The following is a 25,739-nucleotide window of genomic DNA, read 5'->3' on the forward strand; positions in this document are numbered from 1 at the left end:
ATCAGTAAGTAAATAAGAATATTTTTTTTATAATTACCGAGTACATTTCACGCTAATTGTGAGACGAACCCTAAATGACGTCTATATAGGCGCCGCCATTTTGAAATGGACGTCACGTCAGTTTACAACGTAAGTCAACGGGAAAAAATATAATTTTAACATTTTGACCATATTACTGACTTTATGAAAAAAATGAAAAACATGCCTAGAGATATTGACGTCAGGGTTAACATGACATTAATTTAAATGATTTTACTATTATATTAAATAAAAAATGGAATGTTCAAATTTGATGGGACAGACTATAGTACGTTTATCATATGTTTACGTTTATTATATGTTTACGACATCATTTAGGCAATGGCTATGTATTCTAATGAAGCTGATTATGACGTTAAAAAGTTGTGTAAAGAATATAAGATTTATAAAATGTTCATCATCTTGATGCACTATATTAACAAATATTTCAGCCAAAATATTAAAGAGTGTGCGCCAAACATTGTTACTAATTATGAACTGTTGTTATTTGTTTAAATGGTTTAATGGTTTAATGGTTTTTATAACAAAGTTTTATCAACGTTTTCAAAATTCGTTATTCTCAAAATGTTTCTACACACGGTATATATAACGACAGATTTTTCAATCCACTGGAACAGCCTTTAAAGAATGTTACTATTGGAAACTCTATTGCGAAAACAAATTTAACCACCAAATATAAATCCAACTTTATAATAATAATTACATTTTTTCATGACGTGTTAGAATGGAAATGCTTTGTAATTAATCGCTCAGGCCTATCGGCCTTCATGATTATATTATATTACGCATTTGAACTCAAACCGTGCATTATTCTACAACAATGCACTCAAAATTGTTATCTATTTCCTAATTAGTGTTATTATAATTCACTCGTTTGCTGACTATCCTCCCTCCTCCATATCTAGGGCATAATTAAAAAACTGGTGTTGCATGTAAGAAAGAATACCCTGTCTGTAACCGACCCTGTTTTGATTACATTTGCTAAAAAGAAAGGATTAAATTGCTTACTTTTACTTTCTTTGAATAATATATCAAACAAAATGATGTGTTATGACCAAGATGTTTACGGTTTTAGCTGCACCCGCTAATTTGTAGTAACTAGTCAACGGTTGTTTATAAATACAATATAAAATAAAATAGCTGGAGAGGCTAAAGATACATTACCTATTAAGACATGTCTACTTACATTTTTTTCAATAGTTAAAATTAATTGGAGACGATCTACACAATTCTGTAAAAAGTCCGTCTGATCAATTAAGCATGTGCATGTATAAAGTAAAAATGATTGATAGTGCCAAAATAGCCATTATTTTGTTAAACTTAACTTCAATAACATAGTTCACGTCTCTTTCTAAAGCAAGGCTCATCCCATGTGTTAATAAACATTTAATTCTGATACATACCCAGCAGGCACTCGACGTTGTTTCAACGTTGAAACAACGTTGAAATATGGTCGTGACGTTGTTCAACCAATATTCAACTGTGGACGACCATACGGATATATTGCCAATGTATATACAACGTTGATTCAACGTTGTTTATGGTCGAAGTTTTACATTTAGTTTAATCATTATAAAAACTTTTATACCACTAATTTTGTGTAATTATTCCTTTATTGAATTAGTCTGTAAGTGATTTTTGTCAGGAAAATTTGCGTAACAATCTTTTTCCGTATATTCAAAAGTAGCGCTTAAACAAATAAAGTTTGAAATAATTTTTCACTTTCTAATAACGCTTTAAATATTAGTTAATATGTTTTGTTGTTTGTTGTTTTATTTTTTAGTTCTTTATGAATAATATTAATTAATAAATTGATATTAGTCAAAACCCCGCTTATAAAATAACGCTGGTCAGGGGAAGTAATTGTTGAATGTCTATGATTATCGTTCGTGCAAATGGTGGCGCTGTTTGGAAAATTTGAAAACAACACGATTGGCAATTTATTTGGATTTGAAGGTATTACCGTAATGTTTTACTTTAGTTTACTAATTATTTTCTAAAATATTATTATTTATTCTTAAAATTCTACTTTAATTTACTTTATGAAATAAATGAGAGATGAAAACACATGATTGAGTTGATTTGACACGTTTTCGCGACCTAATTGAATGATTTGGGTTCGGTAGGCTTTGTAAGCATGAAGTTATTGATGTCCTTGGCAATTTATGATTCTACAAATCTTGTCTTTCTTTAATTTATTTTTCATATTATTAAACATTTGTCTGTACTATATCCTAATTAGAATTTAATCAATTATAAAATTGAAACCTATAAAGTAGTTCGGCCCACATAATTTACGTCCCAAGACGATTCGTCAATATATATAACTATGTTTATATTTTAGTGATAGTATAATACAGTGTTAATTAGTTTGAAAAAAATACATTATTATTAAGTTAAATAACAAATTTGAGTGTTAAACTTTAAAGTTCAATAGTCGTAAATTTATGGGGAATAATAAATCTATTTCTATTTTATTATATATTATTTTATATTCTAGATCCTGGTCCTGGCTGAAATTTAGAGTATTGCAGCTGTAGCCTGTATACCATACATTCAACATGAAAAGGACTGTCAGGTTTGTTAAATTGAAATTTATTCTTATTAATTTATATATTTGAATTTCTTTACAATACAAAGTATAATTTTTCAACTACTGGATATTTATCTTGTCTTAAAATATATTATTTTCGGAATATTCCTGTAACATTATTAATATAAAATTTACATGTTTGTTGATTTCAGGATGCTGCATAAAATGGTCTTAGCTAGAGCCTAGAATGTTAATTTCTTGGGAATATGCTGCAAGGAACTGACGGGGAGCAGTTTTTCTTACCAATCATAGGTGAGACTTTTAAATAGCTTCTTTTTAAAAAGATTTTGTTGTCTTATATACAGTATTTGCTGTCAATATGAAACTTAGCTATGTTTCAATTTCTATGCTGTTTTATGATGTAAATCTTAGAGAAAGAAAAGCATTTTAAGATAAAAACAAATCACTAAGTTGAGTAATTATATGTATTATAGTAACTTTTAACTACAAACTTCTTATTTTTATTTGCAGAGGCAGTAAGAAACAGCCAAAGAAGTACTCAAACACTTGATATACCCAGAAATATCTAGAAGAAAAGATTGGAACAGATTGAAGCTTAATTGTTAAAACTATTAAAGTGAATTTAAACTGCACTTGAACTGTATTTTTGAAATAAAATATCTGAAGTATTTAATATTGTCTTGATATTTTGTTAAACTTGGTAACTTTGCTTTATATCCAAAAGTTAAGTATGGTGGGTTTTCAACGTTGAAATGACATTGAAACTTCAACGTTGTGCCAGCGTTGAAGCTGCAACGTTGTATCAACGTTGAAATTTCAACGTTGTTTCAACTTTCAAATCCGAATATAAATCCAACCTTATTTCAACGTTGAAATCTGACCATAATTCAACGTTGAAACAACGTTGATGTGCCTGCTGGGTAGATCTTTGTCAATCTCTCAGTCTCGTAACATTAGATATAGATCGCGAGCATTCAAAATGATTCAGATAGATATTCAAATGCCATTGGATGCTTATACCGCTAGCGACTGATATCCAACACCTATCCTATCTAACATCGAGCTTAAGTAAAACACTGACGTCTCAACGACGTCTGGGATTTAATGTTGGATAGACGTTGGATATGATCGTCAACGATGCATCCATAATTCAACTGACATCCAACGTCACTTGTTTACTGAGAAAGAAAGGAGCATTGAAATCATTTATTGAATCTCTCTTATCAGCGCATTGAAATGAAAAATATATTACATGCATGTAAAGATACATGATAAAAACATGTATAGTGAAAAGAGATCTTAATTGTGTTATGTTATCAAAAACCATTTTGAAACCCCAAATGAAACATTTGCAATTTTTAGAAATCAACTGTAAATATACTCATAACGCTTAAAAAACATTTACATGTTTCTGTTTTGCATAACTATAAAAATATTGGCCTTACAAATCAAAATCGCCTGATGCACGAATATTTCTCTCAATAACAACTAAAACAGAAAGATAAACACGAGTTAAGTTTTAATCAATTTTTCAACCGACAACATACTGAAGCATTGGTGATGGTTATCTATAAGAACTCCACTGAGGTCCAAAAGCCCAACAATATTTAGTTGGAATTTCCAACAAAGATCAACTGCGGCATTTAAAAACGGAAAATTTGCAAAGGATGTTTAAAAGAATGTACCATGAATAAACTGAAATAAATCGTAATGTTGTGCTATTTCATCTCGATTTGAGTGAAAAGCGTTTTTACACAATAAGAATAATCATTCTGGAAATACAGAGTGAGCAAATGATCTGAAATTGTGCTCATAATTGATGGTCTAGACCTACATCAAATGGAACATTAACCTCAAAAAATATTTCCAATCCCGCCATGTCAAAAAAAACTCCTTTGAGTACCTTTAAGATGATAACGTCAATCTTGTCGCACAAGAGAATTAGATTACCACAATCTTCGTACAAAGATTCAGCACACTTGGGATAAATTTTGTTCGTCTTCAAATTTCCAGGTCTTACATAATAAACGTGTACAACGTGTTGCAAACACACAAATGACCTAAACTGTAGCAATTTTATCACCAAAATCCATCAACAAAGTTTGCTTTTTATCCTTTCAACGTTTATTCAATAAACCAGTCTCGAAAGTAACTGTTTTTCTTTGAAAATTTAACACATCACTTTGGAGGCAATGGAATAAGCTATAAAAGGTACTAAGCATAAAGAACATAAAGTGATGAAGAAAAAAAAACTGTCAAAATTAAACTAAGCACTATGCATAATTTATTTTTCGTTTGAGATACATACCTGCTCTTCCGTTCAAACCATGGAAACGATGTTTTCTAAAAATAATAAATGTTATATAACATATGACAATTGAAAATTTAAATGCAACAACATTTTATCCGATAAAAACTTTTTTATCTGATAACATTTCATTTACGTTATTTCTTCTTAAAGTAAAATATCTTCTCGCTAAACATTAACATTATTTTCATCTCCTATTAATTTAAGTTTATTGAGGAGAAAGGAGCTCCTGATGTGACACCTGCATTTTGAGTCAACTGTATTTCTGTTTCGTTTGTACGCATTAACATTACGTTAAGGCGAATGGTTATTTCGTTTAAACGAAACGACATTCCGTTAACGAACGACGAAAGTTCACTCCGTCTTTACGACATCTTTTGACCAATTATTATTTCATATGGCTGAAATAAATTTCTTGCCTTCTAAACAAGATAAAAATCCTTTTAGATGAGAACGAAATTAAGTTTAACAAACTATAAACATACCGAAAAGGTCCTTGTTATTTTCTTTCGTCCGCCAACTTCAGCCTGTAATTCAACATGCAATTTAAAGCAATCGTTAAAGTGTACAATGAAAACAATACATAAACTGCGGGAAGATTGTTTTATACGTCTCAAGTTTTTGAGCTCACGGGTAAAATTAAAATTTTTAAGATTTAAGAAGGGTTTTAACATTGGCTGCTTATTCCTTGACATGAAAGTTTGATGAAATAGAATGAGTAATTTATGCAAAATGCAATTATAAGAATTTAACAGAAATGGTTACAAAACATCTTTAATGTATATTTGTAATTTTTGAATAATTTGATAAAGTCATTGTGCATTTTGAGTATGAGACTGTGCATCTTGAATTCAATCTTCACTGAGGATATTTGACATGACGGAACTGATAATAATTTTTCGAGATTATTGTTCCATTTGATGAAGATTAAACTGTGAAAATTGATCAAAAATGGAAAAGAGTTTCACTCAAATCGGGCTAAACTAGCACAAAAATACAATTTTTATTTATTCTGATATCTAAAATATCTTTTGCATATCTCTCTGTTTTAAGTGCCTCAGTTGATCTATATAACAAATTCATTTTTATGTTTTAGGTTTGTATCATTTTGTAATGTTTTTTTAATATATCCAAAGACATTTGTAAAAAGGTAGTCGGGTATGGGTGTGTGTACTACTCTTATAATTTTACATGTACATTACAGCAATATACTAGGCATAAATTCTAACCATTAAACAGTTAAACTAGTCAAAAAGTCTATTTTATCAATACTCAATAGTAAAATGAAATAAATTGCCCTTAAAATTTTAAAAGAAATAACTTTAGAAAACTCATAACGTGGTTTATCCTATTTGAATTTTAAGTGGATCAACCTTATCTAATTAAACAATAATAAAAAAAATTAGTTTAATTTAAATATAAAATTTATGCAAATAATAATGAATCAGTGTCATTTTATATCTAAATAGAAACGTTTAATCGGTATAACAAATGAACTGTGAATTAAGAAAAAAAAACTTACCATTTTTCATAATGTTCTCTCTTATACATTAAAACAAGATAAATACAAGTAAAGTTTATTGAATGATAACGAGTGTATAGAATGATAACGTATCGTAGCCCTTCATACCGAAACATGCGATAACGTATTCATCATGTATGTATATTGCACATCATTCATAATCCAGTAATAATGTTATAATATAACATATTATGTTAAAATGTGAGAACCAAAAGTAGATAGGTACAACAAGCGTAAAAATTGCTGCGAATGGTCAGCTGTGCAATGCATACCTTGAAAAGAGCCGAATAAAATACTATCTTTACGAATATCTGTTTAGTTCTGCGCAGTTGTGGAAATTAAAATTTAAGGCGGAGCGTTACCATATGGAAATGCTATTACTTTATACTATTTCTCGTTTTATACTGTGTCAGGACGAGTACGCCTAGGTCAATACCATAGGGAAAGCTAACAAATAATTGGGCGAGGAATCTGACACAACCTGCCTTTATACATACACAGCGTTGACACGCTGTTAATGGTTTCTCGCAATTCCTTGACATTTATTAATCATATTACGATTAAAACTTTAAATAATCAAAGTATCAACAATAAAGCCTTCAATTTGATCAAAAACATTGTTGATAAGGCATTAAAGACATCAGACACGTTAATTACCAAAACCTAACCAAACTAAAATCAAAGCACAGAAGGCGCTTAATTTGTTTGGGTCTCAGAATGTAAGAAAGGTGCAAGTTGTGAGATTATGAACCAATTAGTTTTTGTATAGTGCCATCAATGCTTTTCAGCGTTTTAATTGTAGTAAATTGGCTATAAGACTAATTGTAACACTGATATTCAATCCAATGTTTATTTGACTTAAACAATTTGAAGAAAAAAATGAGGTTCCTTATCTGGGACTTGAACTCCAGACCTAACGGCCCGAAGAAAACCATATTATTCTAAATTAGGGTTTGTAACGACGCTACACAGATGTAAATAATCATGAAGCTTACTATAAGCATGTATATCTATAAAGATAAAACAATCTTCGACCATTCGGGAATTATTTTGCTTGAAAATTAATGCCCTTGTCATTTGACCATCTTTACGCAGTGATCTCCCCTGAATATTTCGGCGTAAGTGTACATATAAAAGGAAGTAACCGCTTCAAAAAAGCGGACTACTTTCGGCATTTGCAATTAACAGCATTAGAGTCTGAAATTTCACTACCATTATTTGTTTGGTCTAACGACCCAAACAAATAAAAACGGAATCGTGTGACCTCGCTTTACCAGATGAAAGGCTGCTATTAAAGTTACGGAACCCAGAACTATGTCCACAGAGCACTACGTTAATCATCTCAAAAGAAAAAATTGAAATGGAAATTATTGATATATTATCATTCCTTGTAATCAATAAGTAAGCAGGCCCAGAAGTAAGTCATTGAATGCTAAAAGAAGGTTAAACCTCTATTTGTAAGAATCTTTGTATTCTTTTCACCGTTCACTGTCTGAAGGTATATTTATTCGGCCTCCTGGAAATAAGATGTTGTCATGTCGGTTTTTAAAAGGGTAATTAAAACTATACATTAGAACTACTGGAAAAATGATGGAGAGAGTAATGTTTAAACACATTTATTTATAACCATTTACACGTAAAAACTAATTCATTTACGAAAAACAGTCTGGATGTTTGCCAGGACATTCGACTGTGTACCAATTACTTGACATCTACCACCAAATTTTTTGATTATAAAATCCCATCATGTATGCTTTTTATGATATTCCAAAGGCGTTCGATATAGTATGGCCTGAAGGTCTTTTATTTAAATAATCACATAAACATAGAACGGAATTAATATGGATAAATCATTAATAAAAATCTTTGTTGGTTCCTCCTATTCTGCAGGGGTCCCCTAAGGCTCTGTCCTTGGCCCCTTGTTATTTCTATTTTATGTCAATAACATTGCTGATAATCAAATCAGTGTGACACGACGTTTTGCAGATGCTAGCTCTTTCGCAGTTTCCAGTTCTGATATTGCTTTTATGGAACGCACCCTTAATGAAGACTTAACATAAGTTAATTATTGACACTTGGGTCTGACGCTAGACCAACTCTTTACCTTGATAAAATTTCTCTTGATTATGTTGACAGGAATAACCACTTAGGTGCCACTTTCAGTACATATGGTAAATAGCATGACCACATCAACAATATACTATTGTCTGCTTCTAAAGTTCTAGGATCCATGAGACCATTTAAATACGGAATTAAACGAATGACTTTTAATCAAATTCATATTTCCTACATGAGACCAATCTTATAATATGCGTCAATTGTCTGGGATGGATGCTCGGATTACGAGAAACATTCTCTTGAGAAACTTCAATACGAAGAGGCATGTATCGTCACTGGCCTAACAAGGTCTGTTTCTATTGAGCGCCTGCTTAATGAAATTTGTTGGGATTTATTGTCTGACGGACAATTTATTCAAAGACTCGGCTAAGTAGGGCACCTTACTGGATTATTTGTTAAAACATTTTTCCAGATACCGTTTATTACAATGTGCCTATGTCTTAAGGAACAGGGACAACTATACAACTGTACTACGTCGTACTTAAATTTTTGCAAACTCATTTCATTTCAGCAACATCATTATGAAATAACTTGGATACTGACATAAGTAATCCATAGCCGAATTAATAAAAGTATACTTATTAAAACCGAGACTATGACAGCTTTTAGGGGGTATTTCCTTCTTAAAGTTGACCGGAAAATGAGAAAAAAGTGCACATGGTGATACAAGCATAAAACTTTCAGGAAAGCACCTTTAGGCCATGAAGATTTCAAAAATAAAGTAGGCCCGAAAACATCTCTGCTCATTCAAGGAGGCCGCCATTTTCAAAATGACGGTCAAATATAAATTTGACATACTGTATAAGTGGATATTCATGCGTCACAAAAAATGTGCGAATCTCAAAAAGTGGAACTTTCGCGTCCTGATTGTTTGCGAAATTATGTTTTCTTGAATTTATAACTGTTTTGTGATATCATTAATTAAGCAGGTTCATGTTAAGATTATGCCGTTATTGTAATCGTTCAATTCATTTGTTTAATACCATTATTATTTATATAATTGTTGGAAATTTACATTGTTAGTTTGATAAAGGCCCTGATGACACATTTTTTTGTCATATTTTGAAACAGTCTTTTGTGATATAGATAGAATTTTTGTTTAAAAAAATATCAAGAAAAAATCCCATTTTTTGTATCTTTTCCTAATTTGGTTTTCTTAATCTATGCACATAATTAAAAAGGATACCTTTTCTTATATCATATTATATATTCTATAAACACTATGTGTTTATTGCAAAAATTGTAAAAGCACCCCAAAATTTTTTGTCAAAGTGGGTGGGTTAAATTGATCTGATAAATGTAAGAGAAAAACAACACAATTTACATAGGGTGTTTATTCTATTTCTTCGCTTTTTATTTATTTTTCTATGAATTCTTATGCAAACGTTCCATATTAAAATCATTATTTATTGCATGAAGGTATTTTTGTCTTCCTGTGGGTCAAGTGGGTGAGCAAAATATCAACAAGCATTTGATAGTATTGCGGGCAATACAGTAGTCCCCTACCGGTCCCTCAAAAAGTTCTTTAATTGTCATACACTCCTGTGTATTGCCATTTATAATGAATTTGAGGATGAAGTCTGTATTTGAAAATATCAACCACAAAACATAATAAAATAAGTTTGTCTATATCACAGTAATGTGTTAAGTTTCCATGCTTAGTAAGGAAATTATGTTTATACAACCTTGTCATATTATTACGATGTGGGATTTTAAAGTAAATCCTATAAGGAATGAAGAAGTTGGAGTGAAAATACCAGTTTCTCGAAAAAAATCTAAGTTCAAGGGGGACATCATTCTGGAAATAGTCTTGCTAGAGTATTTAACCTTCTCAAAAATGTCGAGTGATAATAAGAAACATATATTTGAAGTTTGAAGTAGATACATTAGGAAATAAAGAAGTTATTTAAAAAAGACAACATTTTTTCCCCTAAAAAATCTAAGTTCAAGGGAGGTAATACTGATATTTTTTGTGCTAGAGTTATAAACCTTGTCACATATGATGTGGTTGATGACCAGAAACTTATATTTAAAGTTTGAAGTAAACACCTTAAGAAATAAAGAACATAAAGTGAAAAAGCTGAAAATTTAAATCAGAAATCTTGAAATTCAGGCTATTTGTTGCCATAGCAACCAGAATTTTCAACATAGGAAGAAAAGAAAAATATGTGCATAATCTCCAGACTGCCATCTACCCATATTTCAAGTTTCATAAAAATATTTTCAGTACTTTTTGAGTTATCACTGGATCCAGTTTATGTGTTAAATTTGCCATATTTTCAGACTATTTGTTGCCATAGCAACCAGAATTTTCAACATAGGAAGAAAAAAAAAAGACGTGCATATTCTCCATACTGCCATCTATCCATATATCAAGTTTCATAAAAATATTTTCAGTACTTTTTGCGTTATCGCGGGATCCAGTTTTGTGGACGGACGGACTGACGGACTGACAGACTGACAGACAGACAGACGGACAGACGGACAGACAGACGGACAGACGGACGGAGGGTAAACCTAAAGTCCCCTCCGGTTAAACCGGTAGGGGACTAATAAATACATATAAAATCATGTCATTAAATCATTAAATTCAGTCATTAAATTTGGTTTCGTGACATCACTTATTTTATGATCTTTGATATTATTTAATAATTGTTAATTTCAAAGATATATCAAAGAAGACAATAAATCAGCAAACCATGCTTTAAATAGCACACGGATGTAAGGTAAAGAGGTAATCCATTTAAACATATTATTACTCTTCGCAATTTCATTTTAAAAATATAAAAAATGGCTTTAAAGCTCTTACAATGTGTTTTTTTATTCGATATCTAAATATATACTTCTCAAAGTTTGCTAGGCACCAAGATTATTTTTGTACCTATCTTATGTTGTATATCAAATATTACATTTATTTATGTTCTTTTATATGACATAGTGATTTATAAACATCATTAAGGAATTTAATTGTAATGTGTTTTCATGTTGATTTGTTTTGATTGTAGTGAAATTGTGTTTTTGACGGATATTGTGGAATTTGTGAAAAAAAAAAAACAACAACAACAAACAACAACTCATTTTTGCACGCAAAAATATTTGCAAATAACTGATTTTACTTAATAGCGTGTATGTGACCCAGTGTTGTCAATGACAGCTTGGCTAATTCGTTGCATACTCCCTATCAGGTTTCTTAGGACGACTTGTGGGATGGTATTCCACTCGTCGAGAAGGGCGGCACCAATCTCCTGGGTGCCTCTTGGCTGGACCTGACGGGCTGAAATACGGACCTGTAGCTCATTCCATACATCAATGGAATTAAGATCCAGGGATCGGTTTGGCGAGTCCAAACAAATACTACCGTCTTTCCAAGTACTCTTGGACAATATTTTAGCTGTATGGGGGCGGGCATTATCATTCATCAAAATGAACCCATTAACAACTGCACAAGCATACAACCTTAACTGGGTGTTGAGGGTCCCATCTCGATACCGTAGGGAAGTCAATGCGCCTCTGTTTAGGGCAATGAGGTCATAATGTCCATCCCAGCTGATTCCACTCAAACCATTAATGATCCGCACCCCATAGCGGTCTTGTTCAGCAATGTTTTCTGTATGGAACCGGTTCCCTGACCTTCGTCATACTCTTGCACGCCTTTCTGTGTAGTCTCGACTGTACTCGTCGGTGAAGAGGGCAGGCCACCAGTCCATCCTGCTCCAAGCAACATGGTCCATGGCCAATCATATCAGAGCCGGCAGTAGTATCTAGACAGCCGGATCCGTATACATGGTATTCACGATCGCGGACCACTTTTATGCAAAACGTGTACGTATAGTTTGTGTTGTAACACGCAGCCCTGAAGCATTTTAAAGGTCAGAACGAAGTTTGGTTGCAGTTGCAAAACGGTTTCTTCGTGCCTTGATAACCAGAAAACGATCCTCAAGCCTTAGAAGTCACCCTTGTTCAGCCACAACCATGTCGCCCAGGCTCGGGTGATAACCGTATGGTCCACACCATACACCTCACCAACCTCACGATGTCGAGCCCCCCTGCTTCACCATACCAACTGCCCGGCACAACTTTGCTTCTGATAAATGCCTCCTAATATTTGCATTCGCCATTTACCAATCTTAAATATTCAATATTTCAATGGATAATGAAAAATAAACACCATACACGTGTCGGTACGTGTATGCTGTGTCTAATAAAGACTATAAAAATACAGGGTCACCTTGTTTGCACTCCTTACATGTGGTTACGGCCTGTCATATAAGGTTATGTGTACACAGGGTACAATACTTAACTTCATTAAAACATTTTATACACTTATTATCGACTGTTTATCTTCTTACGTACTACGGGGTAACGTAAGATTATGTACTTACGATAGATAAAGCGATTTTAATAGAGACAACTGATAACTTAATATACATTAAAATGTCAACCATATTTTAATGTCGTAAAGTACTTGAAGGAATTAAGATAATTTTTTTTTAATTTTGAAATGAAACTTTAATTTGTAAGCAAAGTGACAAGCACATAAATAGATAAATAAATCTGGCCAAATACACTCTTCACTAAAGAAGTAATCATGCATGTAAAAAAACTCATTTCCTTATAAAAGAAGAATAGGTGTTATATCATGAAACACAAATATTCTGATTTTGAATAAGTTACGTTTTTGAAACAAAAACAAAGTAATTATGAAATTAGATATAATATATAACACTAAGATCTCTTTTAAAAAAGTCAATGTGACCAATTTTTATACGCCCGTTTGAAAAAACGGGTCGTATTATAGCCCCCCCCCCCACCCTCTGGCGGGCAGGTTGACGGCCCGAATTTTGTCCGGAGCATATCTCCTACACCCATGGAGGGATTTTAACGAATCTTCATAGAAATGTTAACCACTATGAGTGGCCGTGTCGTTCGCATGAACCATGCCTCTAGGGCAAAGGTCAAAGTGATACTTAGAGGTCATTGAAAATCGTTTGTCCGAAGCAAAACTTCTACATGCTCAAAGGGATTTCAATATAAATGTTCACTATTGTGAGGTGGTGTGTCTCGTGCAAAATTTAGGTCCCTGCGGCCGACCAAGGTCAAGGTCACATATAGAATAGAGGTCAAAGTTCAGATAAAAATATGAACATGTGTATTGGGACCATTTAGTCTTCATATTGAGAGATTGAAACACAAATGGTCATTATCATGACTAGTGATGTGAAACATGTGATTTAGGTTATTATATGCAAGGTCAAGGTCACTTAAGATGGTTGTCAAGGTCACAAAAGATGATGAAATATAAAGATTTTGTCCAGAGCATATGTCCTACACATACGGAGGGATTCTTAAGAAACTTCATACAAATGTTCATCACAATAACAAGCCGTGTCGTGCGCATAAACCAGGCCTCTAGGTGAAAGGTCAAGGTCACAATAAGAGGTCATTGTAAAACGCTTTTCCAGAGCAAAACTTTTGCATGCACAGAGGGATTTCAATTTAACTTGGCACAAATGTTCACTATTGTAAGGCGGAGTGTCGCGTGCAAAAGTTCAGATCCCTGCGGCCAAAGTCAAGGTCACACATAGGGGTTAAAGTTCAGAAAAAAAAGAAAAATGTGTATTTGGACCATTCAGTCATCATTTATTGAGAGATTGAAACACAAATGGTCATTATCATGGCTACTGGTATGAAACATGTAATTAAGGTTTATATATGTAAGGTCAAGGTGACAAGATGATTGTCAAGGTCACCTAAGATGAAAAAATGTACAGATTTTATCCAGAGCATATCTCCTACACAAATGGAGGGATTCTTATGAAACTACATACAAATGTTCACCACTATGAGAAACCGTGTCGTGCATGAGCAAGGCCTCTAGGGCAAAGGTCAAGGTCACACTTAGAGGTCATTGAAAAACGCTTGTCCGGAGCAAAACTTCTACATGCATAGAGGGATTTTTATATCACTTGGCACAAATATTCACTATTGTGAGTGTCGCGTGCAAAATTTAGACACTGTGGCCAAGGTCAAGGTCACACATAGGGGTAAAAGTTCTGATAAAAAATCACTAGATATAAAAATATATCGAGATATTTCTGTATATTCCCCAGAGAAAATCTGCTATATGCATATCTATAATACCCACATCTGTGTCAAAATCTTCTGTGACGGGCGTATATTGCGACAATGTTGCCCTTGTTAATAAAATATGAATAGTACATAGGGGGTCATGGACAATGTTATTGCGTAGGTGTTTCAAAACATACATGCTTATGTAACATGTTGTTATTGTTGATACTTTACGAACTCATATAGGAATATATATAGTAATTGAAGTTATTTAAGTGCTCTCGTGTGAAACGATTACGAGAAACTATATATTGGGCATGTTTCTTTTAAAAAGAATTATTACATAAACCGCGGCACATGAGTGTAATAAAGACATTTGATAAAAACGATATTACACTATACGATATTACACTAGTGTAATAACACTTTGACATGACGTCATTTGCGCTACAAACATAGCGTTAAAGCACCCTGATGTTAGCGTTACACTACATGTGCGTCAAATAAAAATGACTCTTGTTAACAGTTTACCGTTCTTATTTTATATATGTGATAACTAGAATTTTATATTCGTTTAGATTCAATACTAAATTTATTGAACTCGTTGATTAAAACAATAGTATGCTCGCCAGAGGCTCGCATAATATGATTTTATTCAACTCGTTCAATAATTTTAGTATTAGACTACACTTATTCAATATCCTCTATATATTTTTCATAAAACATAATTAAAAAACCAACAAGGTAACGTAACACTCTAACCAAGTATAAATCTGATCTTATTAACGACATGGACAAACGTTAGGATTAGTAAATAGCACCGACAATGTTTAATTTGTCAAAGTCAAAATGGTGCATTTCAATGATTGTGGACATAGAGTCCCTAAGTGTATCTCTAAATTAAAGAATAAATAATAAAAGCGCAGACAAGAAAATTTAATAATCAATAAAATAGTACATTCACAAAATTGATAACGAGTAATTCAGACTAACTGCTAAAAGTCTACAAATTAACAAGAATTTTCCTTTGAAGAGCGCTATCAACTTTTCTTTGTGAAAATTTATAGACAGCATATTTTCAAGATAAAGAGATATATTATATTAAAAGTCACATTGACCTTCACAATTCGATCCAACCTAGGGATTGCAGAAGAGAGAACATATTAAGATTTATTCTATGTACACATCTGATATCAAGATATCAATGCAATATCATTATTGAAGTTTGAACATAAAACAAGAGATAAACAAGGGTCAGGACTCACGTATGACGTATGACAGAAGGGAATTCAAGGTTCAACTCATACCAAGTGTGAGGCTGGTACACTGACTTATTGCCAGTTTGAAGTTTTATCATTATAGGGCCGAGAAAACCAGATCCATGACTTTTGACTTAATATCGGTGTGAAAAGTACAATTAGTCAAAAACATCTACATATATAGTTTGAAATTCCTAGTTCATTAACACTTTGAAAAAATGGCCAGTTTTATATTTTTTATAACAGATGCAAGTGACCATGATTTGTATTTTTTAACTATGAGTAAGCATAACATGCAAGAATCATCAAGGTGCAATACATCTTTACACAAAGTACATAGTTTTCGATCAATTGGCAATTTTATGTTACGTTAGGTCTCATGGCCCTTGACGTTTGGACCGGAAAATTATCGTGACAGACAGTAAAAAAAATAAATAAAGATTAATTTACATATTTGTAATGTAATGGTTTACTTTGTATTGAAGTTATTGACCATAAACAATGTAGGTTAACTAACTGCAACTACCAAAAGGGTCGTAAAATATCTCCTTTTGTCCACGACAAAATGGAGCTAAAAGGTTTTCGTTAGACATTCATAGACATAAGTCAAATGCCTTTAGAAATTCAAACTTACTAAAACAACATGATATAATCGTTGCATATGTGTAACTTCTATGATATAGATCATCGACACTCTGCAAGAAGAAGCTTTCGTGAAAAGTTATATTTTCTGGGCAGTTTCTTTTAAAATTGAGGTGGGCTTCAAGTTGTCAATTAAAGGCACGTTGTTGCAAGTAAATAAAGATTCTTTCTTTTTACAACTTCTAATGCAGATGTCTTTTATTCACGCCTAACTAAACTACACATTTACTTTTCTTGTGTTATTCAAATACACGTTGTTTAAATGTTCATAAATATATATCTAAAGGACTGACAATACTAGTGTAAGTGTACAATAAATAAATGTTGTCTACAATATCAAATGCAATACTCTTAATAACATAAAAGAATATCAAGGGAAGTAAAAATTATATGGCTACTAATCAAACATTAAAGAACCAGTTACAACTGGTGGTAGCTTGAAATTACATCTGCCGTTCTTAACCCTTTACCTCATATATACGCGAAACAACGCACTTTCGACCCCCCCCCCTTTTTAGGCCTGAAATAGTGAAAAAATGTCCTATTTGGGCCCCAAACACATGTTTTCGTTTGAGAAATGTTGCTAAAAAAAGTGAGCACTTTTTCGGCGCCGCCCCCCCCCCCCATCCAAAAGATACATCAGGGGTTTGCCAGTTTGCTGTTTGGGGGGTTGAAGGGGGGCGGAGTCCCCCTCATCGCCAAGAAAATTTTGGACTTGTGAGGGGCTTAAAATGACCCCAGGTCGATCATCATAAGGTAACGTGTAACCAACACTGAAAAGCCTTTGACTCTATCTCAATTCCTTGTAAAGCCTTTGACTCTATCTCAAGTTGCAGCACTTTGAAATAAACTTTGATGGAAAAAATCGAGGCAAAATAGTTTAATAGCAGTTTGAACTTGTAAGAGGAGGCTTTTCAGTGAAAATGGCCATTTTTCACAATATGCTCATGGGTGAAAGGGTTAAACAGCCTTATTAATATTAAAAAAACGGAGGAATTAGATTACGCCAAAAACAGCAAAATTAAAACTGCTTCAGGGTTGTTTTTTTTTTTTATTAAATTTATTCGTAGACAGCAGTGGTCGGTTTGATTGTGCCTTATCATGGACGGCAGTTGTAAGTTAAAGCTACCCTCTACGCATCTAAGTACAATGAAAATTATTAACATCTGTTCCCAATGTTTTTCTATCTATTACTATCCTTTTAAATCTCAATATAATTCTTCAAGGTATATTCAATGAATAAACATGTATTTAACAAATGAATTTTTTTTAAAAGAAATACCAAAAATGGAGAGCGACAAAGCTCCCCTTTAAAAAACAACTTCAAAACTAATATTAAATACAAAGCCATACAGAAACGCCGGTTAAGGATGTTAAAATGTGTTAGATAGACAATTCGCCAATGATAAACAAATATCTAAGTATTCCAATACATTTAGTTAATTATTGATTACTAATAATCTTAAATTTTAATATACATGTAACAGTCAATTCTCAGACTCTAGTATTATATGTATCCTAAGTTTCTATTTTCTGCTACGATAAAGCTTTACTAGTTAAATTAAGACATACTAATGTTAGTAAATTGACTCAAATAGAAACAGTAATTTCCATTTTACTTGATTATATTCTTGCAAAACAATGAACGGTATCTGAAATATTCACTTGCTGTAGGAAAGAATTTGGTCTGTACTACAGAACGTACGTTTAAGTAAATAAAGTTTACCCGAGCCTATATCTCCGGAGTTTCAGAGCCTAAACGTGCTATCTAGAGAAGTGCTTCCCTGTCCCAAACGTGATGTTTCAATTGGTTAACGGTTGTTACATGTACGAAATCTAAATAAATGTATGTTGCTATCTTTTGGGAGTATGTTTAAATATTACTCGTATTCTAAGTGTTTGTAAATGAATTGTAGAGTCTACCTTTATTTGAAGCCTGAAGTTCATTATACCTACGTTATTTTAAATTATTTCTTAATTAAATGTAATTTTCAAAGCATAAAACGTGACAAAAGGGAGATCATGTTCGCATATTCATAAATATAAATCGGACGTCGTAAATACTAACCATTGATCATATATTTTGGTGTTTTTCCTAGCCATTGTTATTCGTCTCAGAAAGATATCTGAACTTTTCCCAGTAAATCTAGATTTTCAAAACCAAAATTTATGTGAGGATCGGCATAATTGTGTAATCAAATATCTTTATTATCAGTAGGTAGGTCTGTGTTTTTTGTTTTGTAAATAGAAGATGCATTGTCTTAATTGCCTGTCGGCTTATATGTCGCCTAGCTTTAAGGAATGACCCGAACGCAGATAATGTCAAACTTAGGTTAAGGTACTTGTCTGTTATTTCAAATTCATGTTCATATAAATTAAAAGGATATGAATTTCTTTATCTAGCTCCGAATACTATTACCTTTGTTTTATCAAATTGGACTGTTAATTTCCATTGCATACAATATCAGCGTTTTTGGCGGTATTGCCAGTAATCTGCCATTTGACAAAAATTTAACAAACAAACAAACAAACAAATGATGAACGATAAAAAAAAAACAAACAAAAAACAAAACAAAAAACAATGAAATAACTGTTTAAATTGTGTGAATGTTTACGAAATAAAAACAATTCAAAATGAACACGATTATTAAACATTCTTACACTTTTTTTAAAAGTATGATTATTGTATTCCATCCACCAACTATGAAAAGCAGAATCAAAGCATGTGAGCAATTGTTTCTATATAAACAGTAGTCTCAAGCGATTAAGAAAAGATTTCTTTTTTACTGCTTCTTCACTTGCCCTTTCTGTGAAATTTCTTTCGAATTCACGCATTTTCTCTTCCATGTGTGCATTTCGCTCAGCTTCAAATTGCTCAAACTTTTGATCGAACATGAGCATTACGCTTTTGTTTAATTCTTTTTCCAAGAGCTCTGCAATTGAACAATTCTCGTTAACTACGCCCATTAACTCTATTACATGTAAAGTTAATTATAATAAGAATAGCAATTGGTATTTGATATTTTTAAATAACCTATAATAGCCTGCAAAAAAAAATCACTTACCATTCAATACTTACAAACAATATAATGCTATGTTGCTATTATTTAATGTGATAAGGTGTAGTCAATTACTTATCAAAAGATCATTATTAAAGGTCACAATTGAATATGAGAAATCTTTGAAATTTGTGGCGAGGTCAGAATACTGATGATAGCATCATTATCTATGAATAATAACACAATCAATGGTATCAAAGTATAATTTATAAATTGCTCTTTGCTTTGTATTTGATCTAAACAACCGCCTTAACAAAAAGTTCAATGTATGTCGCTTTTCCAACAGAACGTCATGACCCAATCGGGCAAAACCATGAATTAAAATTTCCTGAATTTAGGTAAGATACTTGGGTACGACCGACTCGCCAACAGTTTATAGCCGATTTAGATTGATAAATCTTTATCATTTGTCATCAGGTTTTACAATTGTACAACAACATGACATATTGATAATGTCTGCCATATGTTGCTGCTCAGATCTGAATATATGTCCCGAGGGGACCCTCCCATGGGCGGGTTCCCGAGGATGGGCGGGTCCCCGAGGGACAGATATTCGACAGAAATTTTGACATTCGGCAAAATATAAGGTTTATTTTGCCAAGATTATTGAAAGAGAAATAGGAAGAACCAATTTATGTTATTTGATGGCTATTTGTATGATATATTTGGGGCAAGGGAAACATACGGGTAAAGACAGTCAATAAAAAAGACGGATAAAGAATTAAGTTTTGGCTATAACATTATTTATTATTTTTGAAATAAAGTAATATTCACCTGAAAAATTTGAACATTCAATAACCTTTTGTAGGAATTATCGGATTCTATAGCTAACCATACTTTTTAAGATGTATAGAACAACGGTCTGTGTACAACTTAAAATAACCAGCAAACAACTTTCCTTACTAGCCTCAGTGTCAAGGTGTTAGTTACTTTCAGCTAGTTTCAAATTGAAGATTGCAGGTTCTCTATCAATTGATTTCTATATTTTCTTTCATGCTTTTTTTGTGTCGCCTCTACAGTCTGTGTGTCTGGAATACTCATAAGAGACTACTGGTACAATTAAGGAAATTATCAATACCAAATGAAGTTGTGTATATCATCGGCATTTGTTTGGCTAAATGATTTTTGTTTGAGTTATGGCCGTTACATGATTTGTATTTTTAAAATTTGTTCAAACTACTCCTCCTATATCACTAATGCAATTTCGTTCAAACTTTACATGATTCATTTGTAACTGCTCAAGTACTTGCACATATTACATGTTTCCAAGTTGAATGATTTTTTAGCTTAGTAATGGTCCTTGAACTGGTAATTTATGGATTGCTTTCAAAAACTTCAGATCTTATTTCCTTTAAATGTCGGTAATATCTTTAGTAGTAATAGTTTTCAAATAAGAAATTCTTTTTGATTAGAGCATTATTCCTTTAGTTTATTATGTCAAATCTGATGACCAGTTTTGAATGCATTGATTCAGTAAGGTTTTTTTAAAATGACAAAGGCATTTGCTGTAGCCACAGGTAAGAGAAGCCGATATTGTCAATGTTATCTCTTTCACCCAATTACATGTTTTAAAACTGTTTGAATAAAGTTTGGCCTCCTAACAGAGTGATGATAATAGTGTATTTTGTTTTGGTTAAAAGTTTTTCTTGTTTTGATTGTAATTCCGGTAGGTTTTCGACGAAGGTCGCCATAGAACATATAGAGTGGGGTACTTTCTCTAATCTTATTGGTTTGTCTACCAGGAACGAATATGATGGACAGTGGGTAAACTAGCGTAGCCTATAGGTTTTATGTCGAGCGGCAGGGGTAGTTGTTGCCTAATTGGATGAGATGTTGTTTGCTTGAGCACTTTTGTTATTGCTTTCTCTTACGCGGTTTAATGGATGTGGAGTTATCTTTCTTTGGGTTTCGGTTAACGTTTTTATTCCCCGTTTTTTGGAAAAATTCTCATGTTTTCTCTTTATTGCCGTCGCTGTAAAAAACATCAATCTCTTTGAAGGTGGTTTCCTAGGTCACTAGTTCCCCATACAAACCCGTGAAAGTCTGCCCCGTGGGCCCCAATTTATTTTGGGCCCGGGTTTTTGTCAGCATCTTTGGAACAGCCAAAATTTAAAATCATCTTCCCCGCACAATTTTTTCCTCTTTTTCATATTTTTTGTTCAGTCTGTTATGTCCTAATGTGCATAGTCTGAAGATATTATATACTATCTTGACCTCCCTGTTCAATTAGTGGATGCATCGATTCTCACTGGTCTAGGACTGGAGTGAGTGTCCTTGATTGATCTTGTTCTTGGTACGAATATTATGGGACTACAGTGGTGTTCTGACTGGTGCACTAAGTTCGCCAAAGTTGGTCAGCTTCTTCATTGCAAGGATTCCACAGTGTCTTGGGAGGGCAAAATGACAGAAGTGTTGTATGGCTTTTGCTAATTATTATGATTTGTTACTGGCCAATGTTTTCATAATCTACTGTGAATCTGTCAGAAAGGCCACTGAAGAGACATCTTCTGTAGAGTCTTTAATCAAAGAGACAGCCTTCATGAGGGCTTCAGTCTCTGCTTTGTATTTACTGCATTGCTTGCCTGTAGCAGTGAAGTGTGTTTCTTTTTTTGCCAGACGTGTATCTTAGGACCACACCCGTCCCTCCATCTTCAACAGTTCTAATGGCTGATTCATCAGTGGAGACATGCGTCTATGTGTGTGATGGGTAGTCTTGTTCTATCATAGTTTAAGACGTTTTTGGATTCTTTCGTCTTCTTGTTTTCCTTGTGTAAGTTGCAGCACAGTAAAACAGATTTTTCACTACAGACAGGTCGTTGGCAATAGGTTCCGTGATATCTTCATTGCACAAAGGGGCTGTTTCTATGACTATCTCTGACGAGTACTCTTTATTCATTCTCTTGGCTTCATGTATGAAATTTTTATGATTTTTATGTCTATATCAAAAATTTACTTGCCTTCTTTCATGTAAAGGCTGTATACCTGTTAGTTTTTCCATGAATAATAAGGGTATAGACTTGATGACCCCAGTAATAATGCAAATGGCTTGATTTTAGACATGGTCTAGAGCCTGTTGGGTAGTTTCGACTCTGATTGACCAGGTATCTTCTATCCGCTGTATACTGATTGAATTTATCTTGCTTTATTTCGCTCAAATGTTGTTCCTGTCGGCTTAACATATTACTGCTAGTTTTCTTCTTAGATATGCTTATATTTGGCTTTTGTCATTCGTTAACACAACAAGGTCGTCATCTCATCTACTTCTTATCAGGATGTTTTCTCATTCATTGACCTTGCATTATCTCTTTGCTGAACGATTCAAGGAGAACGATTATTCTTTATTTGATTGTAAAGCACCGATTCTCAAGCATTGCGATTGAGCTTTGTCTATAGCTTTGTTGCAACCGTGTACGTGACTGGTGGTGGAGCTCTGTTCTTTGCACCCAATAAAACCTGATCATTTGCATAGAGTGCTGCCAAAACATTCTTTGGCAAGTCTGTTACTAGGTCGGTGATAAAAAACAGAAGAGTGTTGGAGAAAGAATACAACCTTTTGGGACTACATGCAACAATAGGTACTTTCTACTTTTGGTTTAGTTTTGGTTTTGGTTTAGTGCAAGCTGAGTTTTGTTTGCTCTCCTGTTGTGGAGAAATGACTTGATCCATTTCAGCATGGCTCCTTCCGCTACCTTTCTAAAACATCAGGTTTACTAGAAGCTCGTCAGGCTTTGTCAAACGGTCTTTGAAGGTCTATCCATGCTGTCAAGACAACCTTCTTTTCTTGGAATGCGTCTCCAACTTCCTGTGCAAGGTATGTTCAGTGGTCTCCAGTGGAGCTGAATTGTCTGAAACCAGGTTAATATGTTGCAAGTAGATTATTGTTCTCCAGGTACCATTTAAGGCGTGTGTTCACAATCCTCTCCATTGTGTTTACTACACAACTAGTTGCCAATATTCTTTCCAAGCATTTACATTTTCTTGAGTAGAGTATCTGTGCCATTTAACAATTTAGCTTGTATGTATTTGACAGTTAATTATCTGTGTCAAGTGTGACGTGGAATGATGTCTTTGAAGTATACTGTAGAATATTTCAATGTACAAGTCGTATTTAATTTTTGAAATGTGGAAGAAACACAAAATACGAAACTTGCAAGTTTCTGTTTATGGTTAAGTGAAGATCAGATTCAACATGTGTTTTAAGAAAAAAATACGAAGTACGTTTATAAATTGATGCTATATAATAACATAGGTTAGGAACGTATATTTCTTTTCTCATGCATTTGTACCAAAGAGTTAAAATTATTCATAACACGTCATCTTATGAGAAAAACTCTCTAATTGCGGTAGACTTTTTGTTCATTTAGCTTTGGTCCACTGGAATTAATGTTAATCTGAAAACTAAAGTGTATTAAGAAAAAGAAAACAGATTATTCAAAAATATAATTGTGTAAAACTTTTTTTTCCCTATGCTATCTTCACCTTTTTTTTTCCTCTCCGTCGTGCAGCTGCACGTTGAAAGCGATCTTGCATTTTCTCATTACTCGATACTCCCTTCAAAGGTAAGTATTGCTTTTTGAACCGCTGTACATAAGTATAAACACAGACTGTCACCTATTAAACTAAACGTTTGCTTATAAATATATAAAAAAGTTGTGGGGGGAAATTTTATTTGGGTTTGTTTTTAACCGTGAAAGAATAAACGAAAGAAGTGAATTTTTGAATTATAAAATATTTATAAATCAACATGAAGAGAGAGAGAGAGAGAGAGAGATAGAGAGAGAGAGAGAGAGAGAGAGAGAGAGAGAGAGAGAGAGAGAGAGAGAGAGAGAGAGAGAGAGAGAGATGGGAGGAGAGAGAGAGAGAGAGAGAGAGAGAGAGAGAGAGACAGACAGAGACAGAGACAGAGAACAGAGAGAGAAGTGTAAATATACCTCATCTTCGTCATAGTCTTGCATTTTGCTGTGAAACAACTCTTTCATAAAATCGATATTCTGATTGTACAATTTCAAGCCTTCCTTTGAATCAAACCAAATCTCATTTTGTTTAATCATGTCCCCATGAAGCTCTTCAAGATATTCTAGTAATTTTCGTTGTACGAGTGTACTGTTTTGTTTACGAAATTCATCAGCAATTGTTTTCATTTTATTCTGAATTGTTTAAGATATTTGAATTTGTATTTGCCATTTTGTATCAAGGTTTAAACAGATATTTGACTTTATATTTTTTTGTTAAAAAAGTGAAAACATTTCTTTCCTTACGTTTATTTGTAGTATTGAAAAAGATATGAATTTTAAATACTAACTTCATTAAAACAATGTATAAAGAGTATATTTTGTATCTTTATATTTATTCTTATATACATTACTGTTTTTGCAAAATACATAATTACTGACAGATCATTACAAACATATTTAATCAGAGTTTACATGTTAGATGTATTATTGCATCTTCTACAAGTTCATTAATGGAAATTTGAAAAAGATAATACCATTGCTTTATCTTCAAATATATTCATTCTGTACGGATACATCTTCTCCCTCAACAGTTTTAGCTTTTTGTTAAGTATCTCAAATGTTTTTCCTTCTATGTCCGTTTTACGCTTCACAGGTGTATCCATTTTCTTAAGTTCAGCCTCAAATTCATGAACGAATGTGACCACAAGCTTGCTGTTGTGAAACCTGGACACCTGATCATATGCTTTCTCGTATGACAGCATTGATCCTGTTCGCATTGCAGTCACATATGTCCGCGTAAAAGATTCAAAGTCTGAAAATCATTCATAATTAGGATATCAGTTTGACGACAACTGTGTTCGTTGGATGGAAAATATTTCTCTTCTATAATTATTAATACAATTTATATAACTGATTCCATTTACGTGGCATTCTTTGGATATATTAACATCTGTATTTTGGCAAAATATTTTTGTATCCTAAAACAATGAAAGGACAACGCTTTAGAATATCATGGCGGCTGATATGTGCTATGTCGTATTTCGCTCAACGGGGCGCCAGACGAAAACACGAAAATACGAGAGTTTCTACCAAAAAATAAAGTTTTCAAGCTATCCATTGTTTCCCACTTCTATAATTTTCCAATATTCCTTTAGATATTAAATATATTAATGTCGGGATTGATATGATTTTTTGGCCGAATGCTATTTTAAATC

At 33.0% G+C, this 25,739-nt stretch overlaps 2 protein-coding genes and 1 long non-coding RNA gene across 3 annotated transcripts in view; 1 reads left to right on the forward strand and 2 right to left on the reverse strand.

Moving 5' to 3' along the window:
- The window catches only part of LOC132742231 (guanylate-binding protein 3-like), a 34,673-nt gene extending 28,185 nt beyond the window's left edge, over positions 1–6,488 (reverse strand). Inside the window, exons 1-3 of the mRNA XM_060730569.1 lie at positions 6,424–6,488; positions 5,387–5,428; positions 4,902–4,936 (exon numbers count right to left, since the gene is read on the reverse strand). Of these exons, the coding sequence (XP_060586552.1) occupies positions 4,902–4,936; positions 5,387–5,428; positions 6,424–6,426 (80 nt within the window). The 5' untranslated portion in view covers positions 6,427–6,488. The remainder of the gene's footprint in view (positions 1–4,901; positions 4,937–5,386; positions 5,429–6,423) is intronic.
- Positions 2,004–3,246, forward strand: LOC132742220 (uncharacterized). Its single transcript, XR_009627404.1, has 3 exons — positions 2,004–2,617; positions 2,785–2,884; positions 3,104–3,246. It is a non-coding gene; the product is annotated as an uncharacterized LOC132742220 (long non-coding RNA).
- Positions 6,489–22,298: 15,810 nt separating the features above from the next.
- Positions 22,299–25,739, reverse strand: part of LOC132742224 (guanylate-binding protein 1-like) — a 199,447-nt gene continuing 196,006 nt past the window's right edge. The window contains exons 7-10 of the mRNA XM_060730559.1: positions 25,059–25,336; positions 24,502–24,717; positions 23,343–23,415; positions 22,299–22,474 (exon numbers count right to left, since the gene is read on the reverse strand). Of these exons, the coding sequence (XP_060586542.1) occupies positions 22,299–22,474; positions 23,343–23,415; positions 24,502–24,717; positions 25,059–25,336 (743 nt within the window). The remainder of the gene's footprint in view (positions 22,475–23,342; positions 23,416–24,501; positions 24,718–25,058; positions 25,337–25,739) is intronic.

Source organism: Ruditapes philippinarum, unplaced genomic scaffold (genome assembly GCF_026571515.1).
Source record: "Ruditapes philippinarum isolate M1 unplaced genomic scaffold, ASM2657151v2 ctg935_1_1_1_1, whole genome shotgun sequence".
In the NCBI taxonomy this organism is placed as follows: Eukaryota; Metazoa; Mollusca; class Bivalvia; order Venerida; family Veneridae; genus Ruditapes; species Ruditapes philippinarum.